The sequence below is a fragment of the Xyrauchen texanus genome, chromosome 37 (assembly GCF_025860055.1).
Source record: "Xyrauchen texanus isolate HMW12.3.18 chromosome 37, RBS_HiC_50CHRs, whole genome shotgun sequence".
Lineage (NCBI taxonomy): Eukaryota > Metazoa > Chordata > Actinopteri > Cypriniformes > Catostomidae > Xyrauchen > Xyrauchen texanus.
The window spans coordinates 39037515-39048839 of record NC_068312.1 but is presented as its reverse complement, the minus strand read 5'-3'; the positions used below and the strand labels follow the sequence as shown (position 1 = coordinate 39048839).

The 11325-nt window shown below is 41.8% G+C and overlaps 1 protein-coding gene across 1 annotated transcript; it reads left to right on the top strand.

Annotated features, from left to right (window-relative positions):
- Positions 1 to 5811: 5811 nt before the first annotated feature.
- On the top strand, positions 5812 to 6637 carry LOC127631212 (fatty acid binding protein 1-B.1). Its single transcript, XM_052109260.1, has 4 exons — positions 5812 to 5878; positions 5998 to 6170; positions 6276 to 6368; positions 6516 to 6637. Exons 1-4 carry the CDS (start codon positions 5812 to 5814, stop codon positions 6567 to 6569), a joined length of 387 nt encoding a protein of 128 aa, XP_051965220.1. The 3' UTR covers positions 6570 to 6637.
- The last annotated feature ends 4688 nt before the right edge of the window (positions 6638 to 11325 follow it).

The following is an 11325-nucleotide window of genomic DNA, read 5'->3' as shown; positions in this document are numbered from 1 at the left end:
ACAGAACAGGAAGAATCACTTTGTTCTCTTTTTTCAGATGAGTACCTTTGCACAGAAGGAAGGAAGGGAGGAGAGGAAGTCAACAAGCCTGTGCTTTCCTGCTCGAAAATAAGGAAACACTAGATACACATCTCCATTCCTCCTCGAAACACCGCAGGACTGTGAGGTCTGGACACACATGCATATGGACGCATCAGGAATATATACTGCTATTTTCTGTCGCAGTAGACTGATGTGTAACTCCAAATGCTTCACACTTCCAGCACCTCCTCGTCTGGACCTTTATATGTCATAATGCCTATATAAGCAGTTCAATGGAAAGGAGGAGGCGAGAACCGGCCTGGCGATATAAACAATACTTTAATGATTAACTTAAACAAAAGACACAAACACACACACGACGGACATGTCCGTAAACGATCTCTCTCTCGTCGCAACACCGTCCACAATCGGCCTTTATCCCTCTCGGAGGCTTAATTAGCCTGATAAGGCCTGTATAATCACGACCCGGCCCCGCCCTCCGCTCTGTCACACAAATATTATTTAAAAAAATGGTCTTTCTTGCTTTAGTTAGATAGTTTGGCACACCTGGTCCTGTGCTTGAGCCCCTCTGATATGGACAGCACGGCAAATCCGTTCCAGCTCCTGGTCCAAGCTCTGGTCATTTCCAGACTGGACTACTGCAATGCTCTGTTGGCCGGCCTTCCAGCTCACACAATTAAGCCAATGCAGATGGTCCAGAATGCAGCTGCGCATCTGTTCTTCAATCAGCCAAAAAGGGCTCACCCCACTATCGATTTCACGCTATTGGCTACCTGTAGCCGCTCGCATCCAATTCAAGGCTTTGAGGACAGCCAATGTAATCACACCCTCTTCAATTCACTTCTTCAGGTCTTGGACACAATGACACCTCGGACGGAGAGGTTTGGCGACCTCGGTGTGCGATCATGTTAAGTTTGTACATTTGTGCAGAGATGATTTCAACTCTAAAGATCTAAATTGTGCCAAAGAGATGACCCAAATGACTAAAACAGCAATTGCGAATTTGGTGGGCAATGGGGTGCCCAGGCTTCGGTCCATGGTGGCCACGGACACCCCCAATCTCCGCCACTGAATGTACAGAAAACTCTCACATATAATAGACTGAAAACAAACACAGTAACTTTTACAAAGTTGCTAAACAAGCCAATTTTCAGCTGTTGAAGTGACTCCATCAGTGGCTCTGTGAGGTGTGATTCAACTTATATTATTATAATCCTAAATTATCAGCCGTGATATTCGTCTGGAAACAGCTAATTGAGCTGATCTATTGTAAGAGTGTGACTTCCTGGAGTCATCTACTGTATGTCATTAATAAAGGATTATTAAAGCAGTTAACCTTTAGACCCAGCAAAGAGGCCAGATTTAGTAGGACATCACAAAGTTGTGACGTGTGAGAGACAGAGAGAATTGATCTAATGTTAAATCGGATTGTATCACATTTTGTAATGCATTGTGGTTAAAGACAATGTCCTTCTTACTTTTACATTTGGCAGATGCTTTTATCCAAAGTGACTTACAGTGCACTTATTACAGGGACAATCCCCCCGGAGCAACCTGGAGTTAAGTGTCTTACTCAAGGACACAATGGTGGTGGCTGTAGGGATCGAACCAGCAAACTTCTGATTACCAGTTATGTGCTTTAGCTCACTACACCACCACCATCCAAAGCGACTTACAGTGCACTTATTACAGGGACAATCCCCCCGGAGCAACCTGGAGTTAAGTGTCTTACTCAAGGACACAATGGTGGTGACTGTGGGGATCAAACCAGCAACCTTCTGATTACCAGTTATGTGCTTTAGCCCACTACACCATCACCATCCAAAGTGACTTACAGTGCACTTATTACAGGGACAATCCCCCCGAATCAACCTGGATTTAAGTGTCTTACTCAAGGACACATTGGTGGTGGCTGTAGGGATCGAACCAGCAAACTTCTGATTACCAGTTATGAGCTTTAGCCCACTATGCCACCACCACTCAGTGTTTACATGTGTATATGTGTTGTTGCATTGTACTTACATTTAAAGTACCTGCATTTAATTACATTAGCCCTTCCTCTATGCCTAAACCTACTCGTACCTCAACCTCAATAGCAGCAAATGTGAATCTTGTAAGAATTTTAGTAGTTACACAATAAACACATTGTTTTGTATGCATTTTAATATTAGTACATAGTAATTAAAGACACATCATATAAAGTGGGACACATGAATCTAACAAATTCCACATTCACAAACGATTCTTCAAATAACTTTCAGGAACACAGAGAGCATCTTGACCTTCCAGTAAACTTCTGTTTCCTTTTTGCTTGAGATAACCCCGGTTCATGTAAGTGAAGCGCAGTTCTAGCGGGAAGACTAGCAGCTGTACATACCATTAGCGGGGTAACTCCCAGCCAATCACGTGTCAGCCATTGCTTTATAAGTCTGCTCACAGTCTATCACATTGCTGTTTCAGTGTGCTAACACGGCAACCTCCTCCACCCCACCACCACCAGTTGAATCCCGTCCTGCATGGGGGTAGGCTCCTCGCCCCTGCCTCCTATCTCTGGCAGGTCATGTAAGCGCAGCGTAGTTCTAGCGGGAAGACTAGCAGCTGTACATCATCGCACATTTCGCTGGGTAACTTCTAGCCAATCACATGTAATCACAATCTATCACATTGCTGTTTCAGTGTGCTAATGCAAAAATAATTTCAACTGATCTGGCAAGTTGTTTAGCTTTTTGATGTATAAGTTATTAAAAATCTTCAAAACAAGATTAAAATCATTCCCAAACGCTTCTTTTATTAATGAGAGAGAGTTACATAGCTGACCTCTGAATAGTTATAAATGGCTTTTAAAGATCTATGATGTTGAGAGTTTGATTTTATGATGTAAACTTGTCATCATGATGCATATCACTCTTGAAGTGTGTGTCGTGTGGTCCTGGGAATGCGGGCCGTTGTTTTGGTCCCAGTATCTGCTGTGGAGGAGCTGTGGGTTGTCTTGTGGGTTCTCTAGAGACGATGAGCTGCATGGAGGAGCATCATCTGCCGAGCCCCTTTGAGACCGGATGGAGACCGTGTGGAGCTGAAGGACGCTGCGCTGCTCCTGGAGTCTGTTGTGACTCAGACTCAGGTCAGTTTACTGTGTCAGGTCATTCAGATAAAGGCATCAGTTTATAACTTCTCAGATATTGGAACAGGCGGCTTGTCCTTTAGAGTCTTATCGTGTGATGTTGCATAATGTATTTCTTTCACACTGTTATGTTCTAAAATTATTGTGCTGATATCGCACACATTTTTTTAATAATTATTAACAGAGAGTTGCAGCATTGCTTGATCATGTTTGGCTGATGACACATATAATCTAAAGAAACAGTGACAGAAACATCCTAATGAGGCTCCAACAGCTGCACACTGCCTCCAGAATCCACCAATTAAAATTCAGCAGAACCCACCAACGGGTACTCGGCCGACCCTGCAGAACCCAATAATGAGAACCTGACAGAACACAGCAGGACCCATCAATGGGAACCCAGTAGAACACACCAATGAGAACTGTGCAGAACCCATCAACTAGTACAGCTCAGATCAGTGAGAACCCAACAGAACCCACCAATGAGACCCGATCAGAACCAATTAATTAGAACCCACCAATGAGAAACCAAAAGAACACACCAATGAGAACCCAGTACAACCCACCAATGAGAACTGAACAGATCACATCAACTAGTACAGCTCAGCTCAGAACATTGAGAACCCAAAATAACCCACCAATGAGACCTGATCAGAACCAATTAATGAGAACCCACAAATGACAATCAACTAATAAGAACCCCTTAGAACCCACCAATGAGAAACCAAAGGAACCCACCAATGAGATGCCAGTACAACCCACCCATGAGAACTGAGCAGAACCCATCAAATAGTACAACTCAGTTCAGTGAGAACCCAACAGAACCCACCAATGAGACCCAATCAGAACCAATTAATTAGAACCCACCAATGAGAAACCAAAGGAACCCACCAATGAGATGCCAGTACAACCCACCAATGAGAACTGAGCAGAACCCATCAAATAGTACAACTCAGTTCAGTGAGAACCCAACAGAACCCACCAATGAGACCCAATCAGAACCAATTAATTAGAACCCACCAATGAGAAACCAAAGGAACCCACCAATGAGATGCCAGTACAACCCACCAATGAGAACTGAGCAGAACCCATCAAATAGTACAACTCAGTTCAGTGAGAACCCAACAAAACCCACCAATGAGATCCATCAGAACCAATTAACGAGAACCCACCAGTAGTGTCAACTAATAAGAACCCCTTACATTTACATTTACATTTACATTTATGCATTTGGCAGATGCTTTTATCCAAAGTGACTTACAGAGCCCTTATTACAGGGACAATCCCCCCGGAGCAACCTGGAGTTAAGTGCCTTGCTCAAGGACACAATGGTGGTGGCTGTGGGGCTCGAACCAGCATCCTTCTGATTACCAGATTACCAGTTATGTGCTTTAGACCACTACACCACCACCACTCCCTTAGAACCCACCAATGTGAAACCAAAAGACCCACCAATGAGACCTGAGCAGAACCCATCAACTAGTACAGCTCAGATCAGTGAGAACCCAACTAATCAGAATCAATTAATGAGAACCTACCAATAGTACCAACTAATAAGGACCCCTTAGAATCCACCAATGAGAACCCAGCAATGGGAAGAGCAGAACACATCATAGCCCTGTCCAGTCTTATGCACTTGCCTTCAATTGACTTTACAGTATTTTATGTATATAGTAGACAGGAGGTGTAGTTACTGACTTTAGATCAGTGTAGTTCAAATGTTGAGTCCAGTTAAGTATTAGTGTCTTCATTATGTTTGTTTTTATCAGCACTTTCAGATGCATAACGTCAAATTAATTTGTGTTCAAGAACAATAGATGTGCAAACTACAATCTATGATGCAAACTTTATGGTTTTATTAGGTGCTTATTGTTATCTGCAGGAGTGCTTTGAAGTCTTTGTGAGTTGAGCAGTTCATGCAGACACTTCACTGATGTGTGAGCGTCAATGGCTTTCTGATAAAATACAACAAACTGATATTACTTTATACTCACTAGTGATTACACGAAGCTACTACAGTCCACAGTGCAAATGTGAACAAGGTGTCCAAACATGGGCTAAAAAGAATCCCCCAAAGCTGTAGTAGTCATATTACTGTAAGTATAATTTAATATCACAGTTTGTGTTACAGCTAACAAGACCCAAATATCCCACAAAGAGCCCATGCATTATTCTACAGTTCTACATTTTTTCCTCGTCAAGGGCAGTAAAAGGCACTTTTATATTCAGTTACAGATCATTTGTATGACTTTAGACACGCTATTTATTCATAGATTCATTAAATCTACTCAGAAGACTGTTGCCTTATAATGACTATTTTCATCAAACTCATGACCTGATTTAATCAAACTAGAAGCTCTTTGGAACATTCTCAGATCTTGCTGGAGCACATGATTTCTGACATGCATCAAAAAAGTCTAATACGGACAACCGTACAACCATTAATCCTGATAATGTGTGATGATATCATACTACTAAGGGCAAAGGTTAAAGCCTTGATGTGATCATCTAAACCAATTTGCCCCACATTTTCACATTGAGCGTCCAATCAGGAGCATCCTCTCTAGTTAATAATTGTAAATCAGTATTTTTGACAATATAAAAAAGTCTTTCAAATCAGTTACTCCACACTTACTCTACTGGTCAGCATGTCTTTCTCTGGGAAATATCAGCTGGAGAGTCAGGAGGGCTTTGTGGAGTTCATGAAGGCTGTTGGTGAGTGCAGATGTGTTTGAGGTTTATTCAATGCCTGCATTGTTGTTGTTAATAACAATATGTGCAATTGCATGCATTCAAATTCAAATGCATAATTAATCACATGAAACTTCCTGCAGGTCTTCCTGATGATCTCATTGAGAAAGGCAAAGACATCAAGAGTGTCTCCGAGATCGAGCAGAAGGGAGATCAGTTTAAAGTGACCGTGACGACTGGACCCAAAGTTCTGACCAACACCTTCACGATTGGACAAGAGGCTGAGATTGAAAACCTGGCTGGAGAGAAAATCAAGGTACGACCTGCGGACAGATACAGCAAAACTCAAGATTGCAATCCAGTATATATTCTTAAGGAACAGCTAATAGCATTAAAGAGTCATTGTGTCATGTTTTTCTAGACTGTTGTGACTAAAGATGGCAACAAGCTGAAAGTGGTTCTGAATAGAGTCACATCCATCACAGAACTCGTGGATGGCAACACACTCGTCGATGTGAGTTAAAAGACGACCATTTTTCAAACTATACTTGATCTCCCACATAATGGCTTCAGTTCTGATGAGTTTAGTTCATTAAAGAGAAACTCGTGTTCTGAACTGTCAACAGTGAGACCCACTGATGGTGCTATTATTCTGTTTCAGACTTTGACCTTGGGCGACATCGTCTTCAAGAGAGTGAGCAAACGTGTGCCGTAATTGCAAACGAGGCTCAGGCTGATTTGAGAAGAAGAGAAAATGTGAAGAGAAATAAAAACATGTTTTTATTACATTTGTCTTAAAATCATTTCTGTGTGGTTGTTTTGTGCAGATTTTGTGTTCGGAAGAAAGACAAATCACAAATGAGATAGTCAGCAATTGAAGTCTGCTGATGTCCTGTAATCTCACGTGTGTCTCCGTGACACGTCTCTCAAGAGATCTCAACAATGTCTCAACAAAAGAATACTCCGAATATTCAATCTGCAGTATTTGTGTCATAATCGTCCCTCCTTTTCTTTAAATGTGTGTTCTAGTGAGACACTTCCAATGCAAGTCAATGGGGTTTAATCTGTACACATTAAAATACTGTTTCAAAAGTATAGACACAAGACATAAACAATATGTGTGTTAACATGATTTTACTGTCATTAAATCACTTATTAACCACATCTGTGTGAAGATATAGACAATTATACTACTTGGTTGCCATGACGACATAATGAGATGCAAAGAGAAAAAAAAGAGTAAATACGTATATGTGATATTTTGTATATCTCTTTTTTTAATTGTTGTAATTATCACATGATTTTGCAGTAATAATGCAGTAATTAAGCATTTATTAATGTATATTAGTGCACCCGTATTGGATGGAAGTTCAAATACATGGCTTCAGCTCATTGTGGTTATTAACACATTGATTAACACTATTAGTTCATATAATAAGTTGTTAGGGAATAATCCATGATGACACATTTAATTAATAGCAATTCATATATGACTTAATATATTAATCAGACTCTTTAATAGTCATTAATTAATGGTTAGTTAATCATGATTCATACATTAACTCAGTATTAACTGAGCATTAGTTAAGCATTAACTAATGCTTATTAACGCACCTGTATTGTAAAGTGTTACCATTCAAACTAATTGACATTTGGATGGAAAGTTGTTTTTAATGTTTGTTAAAACGTTAAAAACAATGTGTTAAAAGCTTGATCAGTGTCTCGGCACTGTTTCTGGCCGTGTGTGGGTAGATAATTGACTGGTGTGATGGCAGAAGTGATGATGGACTGTCTGGTGAAGAGAGGTAGAGCTGAACACACCCTCCTCTTCTGAGAGCAAAACATTGTGTCAACAGCCGACTGACTGAAACACAAAGTAACAAGACGTTTGCAAGCGTCTCACACTTTAAAGAAGACACATAACTGGTAATCAGAAGGTTGCTGGTTCGATCCCCACAGTCACCACCATTGTGTCCTTGAGTAAGACACTTAACTCCAGGTTGCTCCGGGGGGATTGTCCCTGTAATAAGTGCACTGTAAGTCAATTTGGATGGTGATGGTGATGGTGTAGTGGGCTAAAGCACATAACTGGTAATCAGAAGGTTGCTGGTTCAATCCCCACAGCCACCACCATTGTGTCCTTGAGTAAGGCACTTAACTCCAGGTTGCTCCGGGGGGATTGTCCCTGTAATAAGTGCACTGTAAGTCACTTTGGATGGTGATGGTGTAGTGAGCTAAAGCACATAACTGGTAATCAGAAGGTTGCTGGTTTGATCCCCACAGTCACCACCATTGTGTCCTTGAGTAAGACACTTAACTCCAGGTTGTTCCGGGGGGATTGTCCCTGTAATAAGTGCACTGTAAGTCAATTTGGATGGTGATGGTGATGGTGTAGTGGGCTAAAGCACATAACTGGTAATCAGAAGGTTGCTGGTTCGATCCCCTCAGCCACCACCATTGTGTCCTTGAGTAAGACACTTAACTCCAGGTTGCTCCGGGGGGATTGTCCCTGTAATAAGTGCTCTGTAAGTCGCTTTGGATAAAAGCATCTGCCAAATGCATACATGTAAATGTAAATGTAAGTCATTCTATATGATTTTTCGAGAGTGTCACAAAGGTATTATGAGTTGAATGTCCTTGTTAACAGCGAGTCATTATATTCTTTGCATGGATTCCACAAAAGTTTGGTCAAACATGTGATTAGGGGCAAAATAATTTGTGTACATGCCAACATTGATGAACAGTGTAATTCCTTTGATTTTGCACTCTATAGCATAATTAGGCCACAGTATTTCATTAAAGTACACATTTCATGGAAGCGCTGTGTCACATGAGCGTGATGCTGGGTTATTCCCGGACGACACTCTCACCCAGAGTCACCTTCCCGAGTCTTTCAGTTCAAACTCTCACTTCCTCTCTGATTCCTCGCACACCCACCACACTTTCACCTGTCTGCTCTCATGCTTTTCCCGCGCTCTCAGAGGATGTGAAGACGAGCGAGTGGACTTACTTACCGTTGTTGGGAATCAGCGTGCAGTTTGGCCAGCACTCGTGTTTGACCATGCAGAGATGCGGGAACAATCCGACTCCCACCGCCTGTACACCCCTCACGCTCACCATGAATCCATTACAGTTGAAATAATATACTGATAAAGCAAGAACAAATTATTTGGCACTGGGGTAACAAAAAAATCTATTACCAACATGATGCGAGCTGCGAGACTAAGACACGCAGCTGCCTGTAATTCTCTCTCTCAAATTGTTGTCACCGGCCGCCTTTATCCCTCGTGAGCCCCTTCAGGCGTGGGTCATTCCTGCCTGGCCCCGCCCCCCTCCGCTCTACAGAGACCATGTGATCATACATGACCGTACCATGATGCTACCATGGAAAATGTCATATGTGCCACATATTATATATATATAAAAATGGACTTGCCCATCTGAACAGACCAGATTAAACCAGGATGGATTTCCATGCTGGTTCTGGCTGTTGTTGGTTTGGTGCTGGTTGGAATTCGGGGCGGCTGTGGCTCGGGTGGTAGAGCGGGTCGGACGCTAATCTCAGGGTTGCTGGTTTGATTCCCGGCCCACATGACTCCACATACCATACCACACCACGTCCTTGGGCAAGACACTGAACCCCAAGTTACTCCCAATAGCAGGCTAGCACCTTACATGCAGCTCTGCCGACATTGGTGTGTGAATGGGACACAGTGTAAAGCACTTTGAATACCGCTAAGGTTAAAAAAGCACTATATAAGTGCAGACCATTTACCAATAGGTGATAGCATAATAAAATTTTTCCAGATTTGTTCTGCTACTACGTCAGTACGTCAGTGACATCCGGACAATCTCAATGCTGATACGACAACGCACCATGCGGATATTTGAAAAATTTAAACTTGCGCGAACACACGAATGAAGCGATTTAGCATTTTCGCTTTGTGCCATGCGCTTCATTCGCACTGGCCCGCAGCGAATTCGCCTCTATTCGAGTCTTTGCATTGACTTTGTATGTAATTGCGCTGCACAGAACGCTCGATTCTCATTGTATGTGAACGCACCATTAGAGCACATTGGGAATTGGGCATTCCAAATTGGGGAGAAAAAGGAAAGAAATAATAATAATAATAATAATAATAATACTGTACAGTATATGTTTACAATCTTATGATTAGCATGATAAAAAAAAAACTTTTCTTTTTTTATCCTAACTTCTGGTTCAGTTGTATTTATTTTTTTTTGGGGGATAATTTTGGTTTATAATGTTTGAATCTCCCTGTTAAATGCCTTATTTCATTACACTGGATGGCAGCAAGTACTAGGATTTTTTTTCCCTCTTTCACCTTCCATCACAATATCCAGATCTGAGATGTAGGTGGCGCTGTAGAGCACTCACACCACAGACATTCAGTCAATCGCATGCATGTTCCCCACTGTTTCATCAAATATCTCGGCCTCTGAATGGACTAGAAGCTCAATCTAGGGGTCATTGGAAAGCTGAGATCCTTAGTATGAATCTTGTTATATAACATCTCATTATCAGGGGCGGCTGTGGCTCAGGAGAGACATGTGGTCGAGGTGGTAGAGCGGGTCGGACACTAATCACAGGGTTGGTGGTTTGATTCCCGGCCCACATGACTCCACATGCCGAAGTGTCTTTGGGTAAGACACTGAACCCCAAATTGCTCCCAATGGCGGACTAGCACCTTACATGCAGCTCTGCCATCATTGGTGTGTGAATGTGTGTGTGAGTCGCAGTGTAAAGCGCTTTGAATACCGCTAAGGTTAAAAAAGCGCTATATAAGTGCAGACCATTTACCATATACCAATTTGAATCGAATCAGGAATGTTTTTGAATTTAAAAGACAGGAAGTTTAGCATTGTGCAACTTGTAGCACTTCAGAGACACAACTGAGGAATTTCATTTCAGCATCAAAACGGGCAAGACCAGATCTTCTTGTGTGTCTGTTTAAGGTCTTGAAAGCTGCTCTGTTTTGAAGACTTTGAAAGTGTTTATTCATAACTGGAGATCAGCACAGCAGCTGAAGCTGGTTTAAGCTGTTTTCATTCAGCAGGAACATCAGCGGCACATTTAAAATATACAGTACATGCTGCTTTTGTTGTCCTCGATTGAGTTTTGCTTTGATCAGTCTGATTTTAAGGCTATTGCTAAACTGAGTCGAGGTCAGTTAGAGTCATGCATTTGACTGATTCAGGGGTTCGATGTGGGATCATTCGCCTCTACTGTCATTTCGAAACGATGTACGATGTAACGAACCTCACTGGCAAACAGCTTATTCTTATTTCAAGCATGCAGAAGCTTCATTCAAGATCCTGTATATCCCTTGATATCTCATACAATTTTGGATTATTTTATTGTAAAACAAAACAAAAATACTTGAAAATATGTTTATGTGGTATTTGTGTATGTGTGTGTGTGTGTGTGTGTGTGTGTGTGAGTGTGAGTG

Excerpts from the sequence above, each read along its gene's own strand:
- LOC127631212 (XM_052109260.1), top strand. The coding sequence starts at position 5,812 with ATGTCTTTCTCTGGGAAATATCAGCTGGAGAGTCAGGAGGGCTTTGTG. Across the intron at positions 6,171-6,275 it reads TGGCTGGAGAGAAAATCAAG|ACTGTTGTGACTAAAGATGG; the intron begins GTACGACCTGCG and ends ATGTTTTTCTAG. Across the intron at positions 6,369-6,515 it reads ATGGCAACACACTCGTCGAT|ACTTTGACCTTGGGCGACAT; the intron begins GTGAGTTAAAAG and ends ATTCTGTTTCAG.